This window comes from Microcaecilia unicolor, chromosome 1, assembly GCF_901765095.1.
Source record: "Microcaecilia unicolor chromosome 1, aMicUni1.1, whole genome shotgun sequence".
Classification (NCBI taxonomy): domain Eukaryota; kingdom Metazoa; phylum Chordata; class Amphibia; order Gymnophiona; family Siphonopidae; genus Microcaecilia; species Microcaecilia unicolor.
Genome location: NC_044031.1, coordinates 571,129,650 through 571,148,761, shown reverse-complemented (window position 1 = coordinate 571,148,761; position 19,112 = coordinate 571,129,650). Strand labels below are relative to the sequence as shown.

At 47.7% G+C, this 19,112-nt stretch overlaps 1 protein-coding gene across 1 annotated transcript in view; it reads left to right on the top strand.

The window, feature by feature from the left end:
* Positions 1-19,112, top strand: part of EIF3H (eukaryotic translation initiation factor 3 subunit H) — a 284,811-nt gene that overhangs the window by 73,084 nt on the left and 192,615 nt on the right. Inside the window, exon 2 of the mRNA XM_030218259.1 lies at positions 16,129-16,285. Coding sequence (XP_030074119.1) covers positions 16,129-16,285 — 157 coding nt within the window. The remainder of the gene's footprint in view (positions 1-16,128; positions 16,286-19,112) is intronic.

Here is a 19,112-nt window from a genome sequence, read left to right as displayed (position 1 = left end):
AGACATGTTCCCTCATTGGGAGAAGTTGGAAAACAGTCTTCAGGATTTCTGTTCTACTACAGGAGGTTGAGTTCGTCCCTCCTTTGAGTTATTGCGCCTGTTCTGGGGCGTTCATCCGCTGTGAGGAAAGTTCATGCGGTGTAACACTGCTTTGGAAGCTTCAAATACTGAAGAGGCAGATGGAGCTAGCTGGCCATGAGGCACTATGGTTTTTCAGTGCTCTCTGTCTCCCCCTGCTGGTTGATGGACACAACCCATTCGTAATGGATTCATCTGCTATGACTAAAGGAAAGAAAATTACCAAGGTAAGAACCTAATTTTCCCTTTTATGGGTTACTATATGGAGTTTTAATGATCTTTTATTCTGTGGAGATTTTTTATGCCTGTGATGCTAACATACCCCAATAAAACTTACCACCGTGCTAAAGAAATTTACAGGATGGAGGTAGAGGATCTGAGGCTTTTCCTCCCAGAATTGATCATATTCCTGAGTGGATGTGTGCAATTTAAGTACTTTTGAGTTTAATATAAGTGTTTCTATGCTGACCTGTGAATTATTAACAGTCTGCTTGATCCTCTAAAGAATTGGTTACTAAAACTTTTTTTTTTTTTCAAACCGTATCCAGGCTGGGATGTTTTTCATTGACATCTGGTATGGATTCATTGTTGTGTTCCAAAAGAAACAAGGGAGAATAGCTTACCTACTACACTGTTCTGCTTCTCTCTGCAGTGGAAGACTTTTTGTTGCCATAGCCAGTAAATTTATTTATTTATTGCATTTGTATCCCACATTTTCCCACCTATTTGCAGACTCAATGTGGCTTACAGAGTTTTGTTATGACATGTTCATTCCAGGATGTCATTTACACTTAGTATCTGTACACTTACTTTATTTCTGCACATTACTAATTGTAAGGGAGAAGAGAAGGAAGGTGTTAAGCAGGATAGTGTAGAAGGTGGCCTTTAATAAATGGGTGGGTTGGTGAAGTAGTTTTGTAAAATTATGGATTCTCTTTGTAGGCCTTGTTGAAGAGGTGTGTCTTCAGCGATTTGCGAAAGTTAGTTATTTCATCAATGGATTTCAGGGCTGTAGGTAATGCATTCCACAGCTGTGTGCGCATGTAGGAAAAGGTGGTGGCGTGTGTCAGCTTGTATTTTAGTCCTTTACAGCTGGGGAAGTGTAGATTGAGAAATTTGCGGGCTGATCTTATGGCATTTCTGGGAGGCAGGTCCACAAGGTTTAGCATGTAGATTTTGTGTACAAACATGCAGATCTTGAACACAATGCGTTCCTTGAGTGGGAGCCATTGCAGTTTCTCTCTTAGGGGTTTTGCACTTTCGTATTTAGTTTTTCCAAATATGAGTCTGGCTGCGGTATTCTGAGCTGTTTGGAGTTTTTTGATAGTCTGTTCTTTGCAGCCAGCGTACAGTGCGTTGCAGTAATCCAGATTATTTATTACCATTGACTGTACCAAGGTCCGGAAGATGTATCTCTGGAAGAAAGGTTTAACTCTTTTGAGTTTCCACATGGAGTGGAACATCTTTTTTGTCGTATTCTTAACGTGTGCATCGAGTGTGAGGTTTTGATCGATGGTAACGCCAAGAATTTTCAAATTTTGTGAGATGGGAAGAGAACAGTATGGTGTGGTTATGGTGGAGTAATTGTTTATGTTGTGTTGAGAAGTGAGTATAAGGCATTGTGTTTTTTCTGCATTGAGTTTCAGCTGGAATGCATCCGCCCAGGAGTGCATGATTTGGAGGCTTTGGTTGATCTCGTTGGTGATTTTGTTTAGATCATGTTTGAATGGGATATAAATCGTAACATCGTCTGCGTATATGTAAGGGTTGAGGTTTTGATTGGCTAGAAGTTTGGCTAAAGGTATCATCATTAGATTGAAGAGAGTTGGTGAGAGGGGGGATCCCTGGGGAACTCCACATGCAAGTAACCATGGGGGTGATATGTCTGCATTCATTTTTACTTGGTAAGATCTTGTTGTCAGGAATCCTTTAAGCCATTTGAGAACTGTGCCTCCTACTCTGAAGCATTCTAGTATATGTAATAATATTTCATGGTTAACCATGTTGAAGGCACTGGACATGTTGAATTGTAGGAGGAGTATGTTGTTCCCAGTTGTAATTGCTTGCTTGTTTGAATGAGTTCGTTTCGGACACTACAACAGTTTCGGTGCTGTGATTTGTTCGGAATCCTGATTGAGACTTATGTAGAATTGAATGTTTATTTAGGTATTCAGTGAGTTGTTTCATTACTATACCCTCCATGAGTTTGGTTATTATGTCAATATTTATGTCAATATTTTCGCCTAATGGATTGGATTTTCAGGTGTTACTTGTTTTTATTATTGCACTATACCTACAGGAAAGCAACTTTCACATAAATCTTAACTTTTTTTTTTTGCAGCATGCCTTTCATATCTTAAACAGTTTATTCCCCTCCTTTACCCCTCCCCCTCCCAAACTATGGATGAAAACAGCTGGAGGTATATCATACTGTCTTGGCTGTGTTTGTGCCTGATATGCATCTGAATTAATCCTTGCCACATTGCCCCACTAAAGCCGCTGATAATGAATGTAATAGTCTCCCTATATTTTCAGGCAGGAAATTTAGTGCTCAGCTCAATGATTTATAGGAAATATTGGGCTTTCATGAGTTTAGTTGTGAGATCTGTTTGTATATACAGGAATGTATATACAAATATGGCACAGACTTGTGTACTAGCTCAGTCATAATTCAAGGTTTTTTTTATTTTCTTGTGCTGTGAAGACTTGTTTTTGTATCACTGCGTATCTGGCAGGATAAGCATAATTGTAGATTTGTTTATTTTAAATGTCATGGATTTAACCTTTTGTTAATTTTCAGTACGCTGAAGCGTGTTTCTGCCATAGAAATGTAGAAATTTACACAGAGTCTTTTAAGAGCAGCATTTATGCAAAATCTGTTTTCACATCAGTTGTTCTGAAATACATTATCTTAGTTTGGCTACCAACGTGAAAATCAATAGTGCTTTGTTAACAACAAGGCCATCAAGCATTATTCAGTCTGGTCTGCTTGTGTGGAGCAGGCCTCTGAAATATGGTTCACTTGTGCTTAACTTGGCAGGACTCTTATCACTTATATCCTAAGTAAATGACCACATGCATACCACATGAGTGTCCGATCCCTGCTGCATGCCTTGTTCAAGTATAATGTATGGTTAAGTTAGACTTCTCCAGAACTGCTCCTGGGTCCAAGTTCAGCCTCTTAATGAAAGCTTTCAAAAACATTTAGTGTTTGAAAACTGCATAAAGATAGAACATACTTGTCAATGCATAAAGGTAGAACATACTTGTCAATAGATAAAGGTAAAACATAAATAGTCATTGCACAGGTTCTCGAGATTGGCCCGACTTATTTTGTATACCATGGTTTTAGTTAAATTGACATTTGTTATTGTCCGTGCTAGACCAGTCCAGAAAGTGAATTTTGACCCTTTCCCACCAACAGAGGAAGCTAGAAAAACTGACATCACTGATATAAGGGCTGGTCCACGCTGGAACTCTCAAGTATTTTTGTACCTCTATTCTAGGCAGGTGCCGTAGGTCCTGATAGGCAAGACTCCCAGAGGAGTAGGCCACAGGCTGGTGGGATTCCTGGGGTTCAGGTCAAGGTCCCTACCCCAGTCAAGCTCAGAAGTTCAGAGTTTTCCACTGCCCCAAGCTTTAGCCCATAAGCTTGAGATTGGTGAGTCTCTATCCAGAGGGTTGAGGGTCCCCATCCCTTTTCCTCTTGGCTCCCCAGCAGCAAGAGCAGTTAAAAAAAAAAACTGCTGTAACTGTTGGCACAAACTTTATTCCCTTATTTGTTTAGGGAAGTGAAGTTAACTTAAGAAAAAAGAAAGATTGCATTTGCTTAAAATCGCACAATTAAAGGTATTTTATTTATTTATTTCCCACTTCAGCTCCTTGTTATTCTGGACAAGTCACTTAGGGGCCCTTTTACTAAAGCTTAGCTTGTGCTAATCGAATTAGTGTGTGCTAAATGCTAAGAAGCCCACTTCATACCAGGTCTATTAACTTTCTTTCCTGGGGTTCATTATCTCTTTCCTCCTTCCCTTCACCCCCTTCCCTCTACCCCCATGAGCCTTGGCACAAACTTGGTGAGCAGCACCAAGTTCTTCTCAAGGCTGGTGGAGCTCATTGCCTCTGTCAGTTTCCACTGGCCCGTCCAGTTTTGCTTATGGGTCTACAGCTCACCTCCCTTCCTTGGCAGCGTTGCACATGTACTGCCTGAGGCCTGCTCTGAAGCTTTCCCATTGGCCTATCCCACCGCCTCTGAGATCCCTTCTTGTTTGTAAATGAGTGGGACGGGCCAGCGGGAAAGCCTCTGACTAGGCAGCATATGTGCAATGCTGCCACTGCTGGGGATCAACAGAAGACTATTTTAAGGTAAACTGGCATGGGAGAGGGGCGGGGGTGATTTTGAATCATGGGTGGGAGGAAGGATGCCAGATCATCAAGGACAGAGGTTGGGAGTGGAAGAGAACAAAAGAAATATTTGGAGGAGACACAAGATGCTATAAAGTGATTAATTTTTAAAATTGTGATTAATAATGCATTAATTGCAGAGTTCATTGCGATTAACTTGCATCCCTAGAAAAAAGAAAAGAAAGAATCTGTAGCACACCAGAGCAGAGCTTGACAGATACCCCAGGAGGACTTTAGAGAATGATGATGGCTGCCGGTTCTGGGGAGGAAGAGGAGAGGTAGAGTCAGTGGTGACTGTATATGCAGGCATTCCTGATAGCTGATTATGTGCAGTTTGTGGGAGTTGGGGCCATGTGGGGGGGGGGGGACCTCCTGAAGGGAATTTGGGGGTTCCTGGGTCCTATCATGATCCTGTCCCAACCTCTGCAGATCCTGCGGTTGTGGCACATCTTTCCTGTCCTGCCATTTGACCGAGTGTTGTGGGTCTTTTCCTTCCCCTGGGATAGTGGGGGGGGGGGGGGGGGGGGGGGACGGGGGACACCTGAATGCCAGAGGGGCCTTTGAGGGTTCCTGTGGGCACCAAGGCTGAAATGGCTCCAAAGTTTTGTTATATGTTAAACTGGTGCTGACTGCTGGGCAGTAGCCTTGTGAGGTGTTCCAGCCCTGTGGGTTGCCCCAGAGCTCGGCAGTAGTGGCGCTGCGACTATTAAGAGCCTGTGTGTTCTTGGAGAGCCCCTATTCTTTAGCATCCAGGAATTTAGGGGAACTTCTCTTCCAAGCCAAGCATTCCTCTCCCTGACCAGATTCTTTGATGATTTATGGGAGCTTTAGGAGGAGGCAGGGTGTGTCCTTTTGGGTAGAATCCCTAGATTTGAGGGACCTTCATCCTTGGAAGAGGAGAAGTTACCAGTGATCTGGTTTTCAACATGAGCTTGGCCATCTCATTGATAGAGTGATTGAGGAACTGAGCTTTCCAGCACACAGAGCACACAGATTCTGGAGGATGGGGATGCCATCCTTGAAGGCTTTAAGGAAGCTGCCTAAAGCTTTTGTCCTTTACTGCGCATTATCCCAGTTGGTGCAAGCTGAGTGAGAGGCCCTCAGAAGTCTGGAGGGGTACTAGACTGCTGAACTAGCTTTACTCTCTGCCCCAGGGAGAGCTGGATAGACTTTTCTGACTCTCCAAAGTAGATGCTTTGGTTACGGTGATAATAAAAAGACAATGGTCCAGGTCAAGCAGGGCTTTTGCCTCCTCAGCTCCGGGGGTTCATTCAGTAGTTGGTGCTGGCTAAGTTGCCTGATCTTTTTCTATGCTGGGTGAGGCAAATTCTGGAGTCAGTGGAGCAGGCACATCTGGGGAGATGTCCTTCCTCAAATCTGCTTCTTTTGCTTGGAAAGCATTCCAGTAGTGGCCCGCAGGTGCCTCTGGCTCCAACTTTGGGCAGCTGACATTAAAGCGAAGTTGAGCAAACTTCTGGATGGCATACATCCAAGGGTACTAAAGGAATTTAAAGAAGCTCTGGTGGCTCCCCTATCTAACCCTTTCAGTTCTTCTTTAGAGTCTGGATTGGTCCTGGGGAATGGGAGAAGGGCAGATACGATCTCTCTCCACAAAAATGGAAGTAAGGAAGAGGATGGAAACTACAGTCTATTAGTCTGACCTTTGCAGAATGTATGTATGCAGAATGGAAGTGCTTCTAAAACAGAGAATAATGAGATGCCTGGAATCAAATGGAATGCAGGACCCGAGGCAGCATAGTTTTATTAGAGGCAGGTCTTATAAGACAAATCTGATTGAGTTCTTTGAATGGGTGACCAGAGTGTTGGAACAAGGTAAGGTGTTAGATGTGGTATACTTAGATTTTAGCAAATCTTTTGATACATTTCTGCATAGATAGTGATTTCAACTTTTTTCATCTCGTGGTGCACTAAGTGTAAAAATTGTCAATGCATACCATCGTTTTTTTTAGGATCTATATTTTATTATTTATCAAAGAGTATTAAGATTGTGTTTAAAGTTCAATAATTACATTTTTAATCATTGTGAAATCTTTATGGTTAAATATTTTTATTGAAGACACAAGTTAGCAAAAGGGCAGCAATACACCTCAAAGATAATGAATTTAGCCACACATAACATGAATTCAAAAATGACAACTTTAAAGCAAATACTCCCCACCCCCGCTACCACAGTGCAAGTGGTCATCATATCCCCTCACTGCATCCGATCTTTAGGTCTGTAGGCCTAAATTCTTTTATAATAGACTACCACCAGGCACACGTTTATTGAAGTACCCCCTTAATAACAAAATTCATACAAAATAGACACAATTTGAATGTCACAGAATTTTCACTATGTAATCTGGTTAAAATTTGAGATGAAAACTAGCAAACTGCCATAGGAGCACACACATCAAATCCAAGGACTCACTATAATTGAGCCAGTTAACAATGTATAGCCAAGTTAAAGTAAATGTAGTTTGAAGGTTCCATTAACTTCCTCATGGTATCTGGGTGCAGAAACTGGGGAATTTAGTCTGTCTCTCTGCCTCAACTTTTTTCCTGTAGCGGTCAGTGGTAGTAGCAGCAGCAGCAGTGAGTAGCCATTCAGACAGCCTGCTCACACCAACTGAGCCCTCTCTGACACTTCCTGCCTATGTGAAAGTGGGAAGTTACGCCATAAGACTTGGGGATTGGCGCTAGCAGGCTGTCTTAATTGCTGCCGCTGACCACTACAGTCGAAATCTTATAGTGCTTATAAATAAACTGAGTACTCTCAGTACTCTTTCTTTCTTGGCCCAGTTCTCTTTAATATTTTTGTAAGCAATATTGCAGAAGGGCTTTCTTGGAAGGTTTACCTCTTTTTAGATTTTGGTATCATCAGCAATATGGTAGACAACCCTGATGATGTGGCTAATATGAGGAGGGATCTAACAAAGCTTGAAGAATGGTCCAGAATTTGGCAGCTAAGATTAAATGGTAAAAAAAATGGAAGTGTATTTGCGCTACAAAAATCCAAGGGTAATGATACAGTTCAGAAGGTGATGTACATTTGTACACAAAAGAGAAGAACAGGGTTTTGTGGTGATTGTATGTGACATTAAGCTGGCAAAACAGGTAGAAAAGGCTATGGTGAAAGCCAGAAGGATGCTTGAGTGCATATGGAGAAGAATGGCCAGCAGGAAAAAGTGGGTGGTAATGTCTCTGTATAAGTCTCTGATGAGACCTAAGTATTGGAGACCATAGCTTCAAAAAGATATAAACAGGATGGAGTTGGCCCAGAGGGCTGCTACAAAACTGGTCATTGGCCTTCTTAATAAAGTTTATCGGGATAGACCTAAAGATCTCAATATGAATACTTTGGAAGAAAGGCGGCAGGGGGAGATATACTCATTTAAATACCTCTGTGGCATACATGCATAGGAGGTGAGTCTTTCAATTGAAGGGAAGCTCTGGAATGAGGCATTATAGGATGAATGTGACAGGGATCAGACTCAGGAGTAATCTGAGGAAATACTTCTTCACAGAAAAGGTGGTGAATATATGGAAAAGCCTCCTGGTGGAGGTGTTGGAGATTAAGACTGTATTTTATTTTTTGGGATTTATTTAATGCCTGTTTGAAGGCATTCACTCAAGGCAATGTACAATAAGAATAAATCAATCATGAGTAATAGACAATTACAGCAGTAAAAATATTAAAATAACAGTACGAAGTGTGGCATAGTACACTACTTAAATGTCAACACAATACTTAATAGAACATTTTAATTGACAGTGTAGGGCGGTGATGGTGAACCTATGGCACGCGTACCAGAGAGGGCAAGCAGAGCCCTCTCTGTTGGCACGCATGCCACCGGTCGCCTCACCCAAAATTTTCAGCCCTCCCTCCCACCCGGCACCAGCCCGCCCAGCCTCCATCCCTCCCTCCCTCCCTCCGAACCTGAAGAAATTTAAAAGTCTTCCCTTGTCCGTCCGAGTAGGCAGCGTCAGCATCAGCAGTAGCAGCGAAAAGGAAATGAGGGCGGGACCAGAGAGCTTAACATGGATCTTGCCAGTTTCTCTCTTCCAGCCAGTCATTGAGTGAACACACTGTTCTGTAAGTTTCCCTAGAAATGGGATGTTGGACACTGACCAGTAACTTTCAAGTGAATTCAGAAAAAGTTTTATCTGCTTTCATTTTCTGTTTCAAGGGCCCTGCTGCTCTTGGAAGAGGACCTGGGGGAAGCCAGGCCTCAGAAGCTCCCTGAGGATCAGCAGAAGTCCACTCCTTGCTCTCCTTCTCTTGGTTTGGGGGCAGTGACGTTCCTAGGGTGGCTGACACCCGGGGTGGATCGCCGATGCGCCCCCCCCCCCCAGGTGCAGCGCGACCCCCCCCACCCCCGGCGAAAGGACACTCCCTCCCCCCTGGCGAAAGGACACCCCGGGTGCATTTTTACGAGGGGGGAGGGGGTGCCGTGCACCTGTCGGCTTCGCTCGTTCCAGTTTCAAATTTCTTTATAGCATTATCCTGTGGTTCAGACACAAAGGGGTGGGCCGTAGAAAGTATGTGTCAATTGTATTTTACAACTTTGGTGTAGAACCAGGGCCCTATCTGAAAGAGTGCAAGGGCTGTTGTTTTATCTATTTCATAGCCTTGAAAAAAGGAGGGGCCTTCATATGCATTTTAGATTTACTTTCAGTATTTATATATCTCTTAAACCTAAGTGGTTTAACATTTTCTTTTTCAGGTACTGTTCCTAATGGGCTCACAGTCTAGTATTATATTGTACCTGGGGCAATGGAGGACTTAAGTAACTTGCCCAGGGTCACATGGAGCTGTAGAGGGAATTGAACTGGGTTCCCCAGGGCCACAACCTGTTGCACTAACCATTAAGCCACTCCTCCACTCCACTCTACTCTATATAGTAAAAGGCTTTTGTGGAGTCAATAAAATTTGCAAATATTCTGTTTGAGGGAAAGTTTTTGTTTTTACATGTTTATAATCACTTTCTGTAAGATAAAGATGTGCTCCATGGTTCAGTGCTTTGGAAGAAACAGGATATGGCTTCTCTGCAAACTTCTGCTGCTTGTATATCACCTGATATTCAGACCATGGCGCTCACCATGTTTTAAATGTTGTCTGCCACAGGTGATTTTAGGCCCAGATACAGGCACTGAATTTCCCATTCTTTGAGTATTACTCTAAAGTGCCTGTTAAGATGTGACTGAAAATACTGACTGAATTTGAGCCTGAAAGATTTCTCTTGTATTAAAGATTATATATTTTAATATGCAGTATTCTGATATTCCATATCATCAAGCTGATCAATCCATAGACTGGTGGGTTGTGTCCATCTACCAGCAGGTGGAGATAGAGAGCAAACTTTTGCCTCCCTATATGTGGTCATGTGCTGCCGGAAACTCCTCAGTATGTTCTCTATCTCAGCAGGTGGTGGTCACACACAGCAGCAGCTCTGGCTAGGCCTCCAAGCCTAATTTTTAGGTTTTGTTGAGTGCCTGGGGTTGAGGGCTCTTTTGAGCAAGTGCAAACCTGGTGGTGCCAGGTCCCTCCTTTTCTCCCCCCTCCCGCTGGCTCCGTTAAAAAAAAAAAAAAAAAAATTTTGAACGTCCTTAAAGGCGTTTATTTCGACGTTTATTTAAGCGTCTATTGCAGCTACTCACTGGGACACCAGGTCGTTACAACTCGGAGCGGACAGCAGGTAATTTTTACCTTTTTATAGCGGGCAGGGGGTTCCCCGATTCTTCTCCTCGTGGCATATGGCGTCGGAGGGCGAGGGCGCAAAGGGTCGCTCCCCGGGTCACTTGAGCGCTTCTAGAGGGGATGCGGGGGTCTTCAAGCCTGATTCGCCCTTGTTGGGTGACAGTTTCGTGACCGATGAATGTCCCGGTCCTTCCTCCGGCGTGGCGGTTTTTCCCGCCATAAACGCCCATCCCCCGCTCCTCGCCTCCGCCATCTTGGCCGGCCACGCGGCTCGGACGGCTTCTTCTTGGGCCGCCCTTGAGGTTGGAGACATTAATGCCATGAACGCCCTTAATTTGGGCGACGGCACAGAAGCGGCTAAAGTTAAGAGCCGTTCTTCCCGCGCGGCTCCTTCGCGGAGTTTCGCGCCGGACGCCATTTTGGATGCGCATGTCTCTCCCCCGCTATTGCGAGCGCCGGTTGAGGGTGCGTCTAGGGCTGTTGCCCAGACTGCGGAAGTGCACAGTCTGGGGGGTTTCTCCCCCGAGTTTGTTTTGCTGCTGCATCAGGCCTTCCTCATGCACAACGCTGCCCCTGCTCCCTCGTCTGGTAAAGAGGTTGAGGTTCCCAGAGGTAAACGCCCTCGGGTTGATTCCCAGGCCTTGGAGGAATTTGTCTCCTCCGATGTAGATGAGGGCAGCGTGTCTGAGGTCTCCCAACGGTCCTTTGCGGATTCCTTGGAGGAGACGGATCCCCGCTCGGATGGAGCGGATGACCCCTCTGCAGCGCGGCTTTTTAGCCCAGAGGATTTGCCCAACCTGTTGTTACAGGCCATGGACACTTTGAAGATTTCCTCTCCGGAGGACGTCTCTCCCTCAGCCCCTGTTGGCTCTGCCATTATGCTGGGGACGAAGCGCCCGCCTAGAACCTTCCACGTGCATGATGCCATGCACACCTTAATTTCGGCTCAATGGGATGTCCCAGAAGCGAGCCTTAAAGTGGCTAGGGCTATGTCCCGCCTCTATCCTTTGGCTGTGAGTGAACGTGAGGCCTATCTGTGGCCTACCGTGGATTCTTTAATCACTGCGGTGACTAAGAAAACGGCGTTGCCGGTGGAAGGTGGCACAGCCCTAAAGGACGCCCAAGACAGAAGATTGGAGGCGGCCTTAAGGTCGTCCTTTGAGGCGGCTGCTTTAAGTTTGCAGGCCTCAGTTTGCGGCTCCTATGTGGCCAGGGCGTGCCTGACTATGGTGCAGCGGGCTTCCCCCTCGGATCATTCCTTGAGGGCTGATTGGCCGGCCCTGGAATCGGGCTTAGCCTATTTGGCAGACTTGCTGTATGATGTCTTGAGGGCCTCAGCGAAAGGCATGGCTCAGACAATCTCTGCGCGGCGGTGGCTTTGGCTGAAACATTGGTCTGCTGACCACGCCTCTAAATCCCGCCTGGCTAGGTTGCCTTTTAAAGGCAAGCTGCTCTTTGGGGTCGAGCTGGACAAAATCGTGACCGATCTCGGCACGTCTAGGGGCAAGAAATTACCAGAGGTCAGGGCTCGGGCTAGTACTCGTCCCGGTACCTTCAGAGGACGGTTGCAGGAAGCCCGTCGGTACCGCCCGGGCAAGTCGGGCTCTGCCCCCTCTTCCTTCAAGAGGTATTTCTCCCCCAAGCAGCATTCCTTTCGCAGAGACCGCCGTCCCGGAGGTGCTCCCTCCGGTCCTCCCCCAGGGTCTCGTACCCAATGACGGGGTCTTGGTCCACGCCCCAGTGCAGATTGGAGGACGGCTGTCCTCGTTTCTGGGCGAGTGGACCACAATAACTTCAGACGCGTGGGTGCTGGAAGTCATCAGAGACGGCTACAAACTAGAGTTCTGCCGACCCTTAAAAGACGGGTTTGTACTCTCTCCCTGCAAGTCTCCGGTCAAAGCTGTGGCAGTGCAGCAGACCTTGGACAATCTGATCCGCCTGGGCGCGGTCGTTCCGGTGCCAGAAAGTCAGCTTGGCAAGGGATGTTACTCCATTTACTTTGTGGTACCAAAGAAAGGAGGTTCTGTCCGGCCTATCCTCGACCTCAAAGGGGTCAATCGGGCCTTGAAAGTGCGGCACTTTCGCATGGAGACTCTCCGCTCTGTTATAGCGGCAGTGAAGGCAGGAGAGTTCCTGGCATCCTTGGACATCAAGGAAGCGTACCTGCATATTCCCATCTGGCCTCCTCATCAACGCTTTCTGCGTTTTGCAGTCCTGGGACGACACTTCCAGTTCAGAGCCCTCCCGTTCGGGTTGGCTACTGCTCCGCGGACCTTTTCCAAAGTAATGGTGGTCATCGCGGCCTTCCTACGAAAGGAAGGGGTACAAGTCCATCCTTATCTGGACGACTGGTTGATCCGAGCCCCCTCTTATGCAGAGTGCGGCAAAGCTGTGGACCGGGTAGTTGCTCTTTTGAGCTCCCTGGGATGGATCATCAACTGGGAGAAGAGCCAGCTGCGCCCGACTCAGTCCCTGGAGTACCTGGGAGTTCGATTCGACACCCAAGTGGGCAGAGTGTTCCTGCCAGACAATCGGATTGTCAAACTTCAGGCTCAGGTGGACCAGTTCCTAGTAGCCTCTCCCCTTCGGGCTTGGGACTATGTGCAGCTGTTGGGCTCTATGACGGCCACGATGGAAGTTGTGCCCTGGGCCAGGGCTCATATGAGACCGCTTCAACACTCTTTGCTGCAGTGCTGGACTCCGATGTCGGAGGATTATGCTGTGCGCCTTCCCTTGGACCCAGCAGTGCGCAAGGCGCTGAGCTGGTGGATGCAGACAGACAAGTTGTCTGCGGGAATGCCTCTGGTGACCCCAGAGTGGATTGTCGTCACGACGGACGCCTCGTTGTCGGGCTGGGGAGCCCACTGCTTGGGAAGGACAGCGCAGGGGCTCTGGTCTCCTGCAGAGGCAAAGTGGTCTATCAACCTCCTGGAACTCAGAGCCATTCGGTTGGCGCTTTTGGAGTTCATCCCGGTACTGGTGTTGAAGCCTGTACGGGTCCTGTCGGACAATGCCACGGCTGTGGCCTATGTCAACCGCCAGGGAGGTACCAAGAGCGCCCCTCTAGCCAAGGAGGCTATGAATCTTTGCCAGTGGGCGGAAGTGAACCTGGAGCAGCTTTCAGCGGCCCACATTGCCGGAGTCATGAATGTCAAGGCGGACTTTCTCAGTCGCCATACCTTGGAGCCCGGAGAGTGGCAGCTATCTGCTCAGGCGTTCTTGGACATCACGAAGCGCTGGGGCCAGCCGAGCCTAGATCTGATGGCGTCATCGGCCAATTGCCAAGTGCCGCGCTTTTTCAGCAGAGGACGGGACCCTCGATCCCTGGGAGTAGATGCTCTTCTCCAACAGTGGCCGACACAAGAGCTTCTCTATGTGTTCCCGCCCTGGCCCATGTTGGGCAGGGTGCTAGACCGGGTGGCAAAGCATCCCGGCAGGGTAATCCTGGTGGGTCCGGATTGGCCCAGGCGTCCCTGGTATGCGGACTTGATCAGGCTCTCAGTCGACGATCCTCTGCGGCTGTCAGTGGAGCAGGGCCTGTTACATCAGGGTCCCGTGGTGATGGAGGATCCCTCCCCCTTTGGTCTTACGGCCTGGCTATTGAGCGGCAGCATCTGAGGAAGAAGGGCTTCTCAGACAAGGTCATCGCCACTATGCTGAGAGCGAGGAAGCGCTCTACTTCTACTGCTTACGCCAGGGTTTGGCGTATCTTTGCAGCGTGGTGTGAAGCAGGCTCACTTTCTCCCTTCACTGCTCCAATTTCTTCAGTGTTGGCGTTCCTGCAAGAAGGTCTGGAGAAAGGCCTGTCGCTCAGTTCCCTTAAAGTCCAGGTAGCGGCTCTGGCTTGCTTCAGGGGCCGCCTGAAGGGTGCTTCCCTGGCTTCGCAGCCAGATGTGGTGCGCTTTCTCAAGGGAGTTAATCACCTGCGCCCTCCTCTGCACTCAGTGGTGCCTGCGTGGAATCTCAACCTGGTACTAAGAGCATTGCAGAAGCCGCCTTTTGAACCCTTGTCGAGGGCATCTCTGAAAGACCTGACGTTGAAAGCAGTCTTTTTGGTGGCTATCACTTCAGCCAGAAGAGTTACCGAGCTCCAGGCGCTCTCATGTCGAGAGCCTTTTCTGCAGTTCACTGAGGCAGGAGTGACTATTCGCACAGTGCCTTCCTTCCTGCCCAAGATTGTTTCTCGCTTCCATGTGAATCAGCAGCTCTGTCTCCCTTCCTTTCGTAGGGAGGACTACCCAGAGGAGTACTCTGCTCTTAAATATCTGGATGTGAGACGAGTCATCATCAGATACTTGGAAGTGACCAATGATTTCCGGAAATCGGATCATCTGTTTGTCCTGTTTGCAGGTCCTCGTAAGGGTCTGCAGGCTGCTAAGCCTACAGTAGCAAGATGGGTCAAGGAAGCCATTGCAGCGGCTTATGTGGCCGCGGGGAAGGTGCCGCCTATCCAGCTGAAGGCTCACTCCACGAGAGCTCAGGCGGCCTCGATGGCAGAGGCCGGATCCGTCTCCTTGGAAGAGATATGCAAGGCGGCAACTTGGGCTTCGGCTCATACATTCTCCAAGCATTACCGTTTGACTGTGGCTGCACGGGCGGAGGCCCGGTTTGGAGCTTCAGTGTTGAGGTCAGGGATTTCAATGTCCCGCCCTGGGTGAGTACTGCTTCGGTACATCCCACCAGTCTATGGATTGATCAGCTTGATGATATGGAAGGTAAAATTATGTATAATTATACCTGATAATTTTCTTTCCATTAATCATAGCTGATCAATCCATAGCCCCTCCCAGATATCTGTACTGTTTTTATTCTGGTTGCATTTCAGGTTCAAGTTTAGTCTTCAGTTACTTCAGAAAGACTTCGTGTTCAAGTTTTTTCACTTGGATTCTTCAAGAGTTAAGACGAGTTTGTGTTACAGTGAGCTGCTGCATTCCTCTCCCCTCCGTTTTACGGGGCTGGATTGAGACTTAAAATTCTGCCGGCACTCCCTCCCGCTTCGTGCGGCTGTAGGGCAGCTTTGTACCCCTCCCGCTTCGGCGGTGTTAGGGTCAGTCAGCTCCTCCCGCGGTTGCGGTTGCAGGATAAGCCAGATCCCCCCGCATCGGCGGGTGTGGTGTTCCTCCCCCGCTCCGCGGGGATGAGCTGGACGGATTCCCCTCCCCCACTTGTGTGGGGATGAGCTGGGTTAATTCCCCTCCCCCGTTTCGGCGGTGGTGAGCTGGGCAGAGTGTCCCTTCGTGGGTGTAATTCTCTAAGTGCTGAGTCCTGCGGATGGAGCTTTGATATCGACATACTGAGGAGTTTCCGGCAGCACATGACCACATATAGGGAGGCAAAAGTTTGCTCTCTATCTCCACCTGCTGGTAGATGGACACAACCCACCAGTCTATGGATTGATCAGCTATGATTAATGGAAAGAAAATTATCAGGTATGATTATACATAATTTTACCTTATGTTTTCTCAACAAAATATTAGGGCTGCAGCTTGTGTATCTTAATTTATTTTCAAGGAAAAGCTACTTCATTACTTTGTCGCAAATTTATTTTTTTTTCTCCTGGTCATATGCACCCCCCCCCCCCCCCCCCCCCAATTGTCAGTCTTGCAATCTTTGACATCTGTTTCTAGAGGTATTTATTTAAAATAACTTCTAATGCATATATCTTTTAGGCAGATTATATGTTTAATTGTTTCATAAATTTCGCTATATTTAGATAATATAAAACATCAAAATACAAGTAATACAAAATAGCCAAAATATAAAATCCAAATTACATCAGTCGAATACAAATCCACAATAAAAAAATTAAAAGCATTTACTTTGCTTACTGTATTTTGCTAGTTATTACCTAGAATGGAAGATCTGAATTAGAAATTGCTCATATTGAAGACAGTGTTTGAAAGAATATATATATTTTTTAATCTGCTAATTTTTCTTTGTTGTAGGTTGTGCTGAAGATCATCAAACATTACCAGGAGGAAGGACATGGGAGTGAGGTTGTCCAGGGCGTGTTGCTGGGGCTTGTGGTTGATGACAGACTTGAAATCACTAACTGCTTTCCATTCCCTCAGCACACAGAAGATGATGCTGACTTTGATGAAGGTAGGTATAATACTGTTTATTGATGACAAGCAAATCAGCATTGACCTGAGTGATACAAATTACATGGTCAGAGTGCACTTACAAATATTTAAAGTGATATGTCATCAGTCTTTTAACATATTATTCCCTCCTTCCTCCCCACCCCTCCACTAATAACATGCTATAACCCAACATACTAACTCCCATCCAATAACTCCATATCGAACATTCTCTGAGGACAAGCAGGCTGCTTGTTCTCACATGTGGGTCGACATCCTTGTCGGCTTGGGAATCAGGCAGCATTTTGCAAGCAAAATATAAAAAAAGTTTTGCCAGAGTCTTCTAGTGCGCATGCATGGACTGATTTCCCGCCCATTGCGTGAGCGTGCCTCTCAGTATTCTTTTGTCCGCGTTGAGGTGCGGTAGAGTTTTTCTGAGCTCCTCTCATGCCCGGGAAGTCTTCGTCTGTTTCGTGGCTTTTTTTGCCTTCTTTTTCTTAACTTTTAATAATTTACCTTTATTTTTTTCTCCCCTTTTAAAGTTTCCTTTGTTTTTTGACCGTCCGCTTGGTTGGGTTGTTCCCTTCTTTTGTGCCCTTTTTTCTTTTAACAGGCACAATCGCGTCTTTTGATTTCATCAAAGCCATTTTTCCTTCCATATCATCGAAGACACCCAGCGGCTTTAAACGTTGTACTCGGTGCAACTGGACCATCTCAGGTACAGATAACCACGCCTGGTGTATCCAGTGCCTTGGGCCCGACCATAGCCCAGCCGCTTGTAGTCTGTGTCTTCGTATGAAGAAACGGACCCAAGTGTCTCGAGAAGCCCAGTGAGAAAAGCTTTTTGGGGCTCGGTCCGGTCCTTTGACGGCGGCATCGGTACTGACATCGACTTCGAGGGAAGCATCGACGTCGGAAGCAGAGGTAATGACTGCTAAAAGACCTATTTGCGCTGGGAGCAGTGAGGCATCGAGTGGGTCTCCACCTGTCTCGAGGCCTCCTGTTATGCAGGCCCCCCCGGGACCGACCTTCGTCGCCGAGGAGGCGCGAGTATTCCACGTCCTCATCGGTACCAAGGAGTCTCGATGACGGGTGTCGAGTGAAGGCGAAGAAGCACTGTCATTGTTCTCCTTCGACACACGGTGCCGGGAGATCCGGGGCGTCAAGGGAATCAGCACCCGAGAAGCGTCTGCGCCGAAAGGATTACTCCCCCTCTATTCAGGAGGTGCCGATGCGTCGGTCTTCTGGCAGCCCGCTACCTGTTCCCGAGCCTCGACAGATTCTGCCACCGGCTCCTGTACTGACCCCACAGCCTTGTCTGACGGCGGCTCTCGACGAGCGCATCAGGGCCCTGCTTCCAGAGCTTCCGGAAGGATTGCTGCGCCAGTCTGCTTTGGTGTCGGGGGGGGTGCTTGCACCTTCCGTACCGTCTGCTGCAGCGGCGTCTGGCCCTTCGCCTGTGGTGAGGTCCCCAACCTCGATGCTGCTTGCGGCATCGGTGTCGGCTGCCACCCAGGTCGACTCCCCTTCCCACGTCGGTGGAGGAAGCTTCGCCGGAGTCCAGGTGGGCGTCAACTTCTCAGCACCGCCATTGAGGACTTCGTTCCTCGGCGTTGAGGCAAGCTCAGTTTTGGACTGCTGAGGGATGTCTTGTCCGATACTGAAGATGAGCATTCATGGGAGGAAGAGGAAGATCCCAGGTACTTTTCTTCTGATGAGTCCTATGGGATTCCTTCTGAACCTTCCTCTCCACTAGAAAGGAGACTTTCTCCACTGGAGAGTCTATCCTTTACCTCCTTTGTCCAGGAAATGGCTGTGGCTGTTCCCTTCCCTATGGAGGTTGAGGATGAGCCCAGGGCTGAGATGCTCAAGGTCCTGGATTATCCTTCACCTAGAGATGGTGCAACTGCTCCTTTGCATAATGTACTGAAGGAAGTCCTTATGCGAAACTGGTCGTTCCCTCTGTCTAATCCCGTGATCCCGAAAAAGACTGAATCCCAATATCGATCCACGGGGAGCCTGGATTGATGAGGTCTCAGCTACCTCACAATTCCATGGTGGTGGACTCCGCTCTCAAAAGAGCCAAGAGTACTATGGGACTATGCCTCAGCGCCTCCAGGCAGAGAATCTAGAACTTTGGACTCTATTGGGAGGAAGACGTATCAGGCCGCTATGCTCGCTGCCAAAATCCAGACATACCAGCTCTTCACGAGCATACACTTGCGGAACTTGGTGAGGCAACTGTCTATCTTGGTTGATGCACTCCCTTCGGAGCAGGCCGAGCCTTTTCGCCAGGTGGTCAGGCAGCAGAAGGTGTGTTGAAAATTCCTGGCCAGGGGTATGTTCGACACTTTTGATGTAACATCCAGGATCGCTGCCCAAGGTATAGTGTTGTGCAGACTCTCATGGCTGCATGTCTCTGACTTGGGGTTATTCGGTCCAGCAGCGGATGGCAGATGTTCCTTTATGGGTGGGGGGGGGGGGGGGGGTGACCTTTTTGTGATTGAGTAGAGGATCTGGTTGACCAGCTGAAGAAGCACAATGATGCTATGGATTCTCTCTCCCGCCGGGCGTCTTCTGCTACTACCTCCTCATCTAGGAGGTTTTTTGGAGGGAAGAGGAGTACTCCCTATTCCTATGCTAGGCGTAGGTACACTTCTGCTTCTCGGCACCCTGCCCAAGCTCTGTCCCAGCACGCTCGTTCTCGTCAAAACGTACGCCTAAGGCTACTGCGGCTCCCCAGCAAAAGCAAGGGACAGGCTTTTGACCAGCTCTATTTCAGCATAGCCTCAGTAAACGTTTCCGTAGCGGATGACTTGCCAGTTGGGGGGAGGTTAATGTTTTTTCAC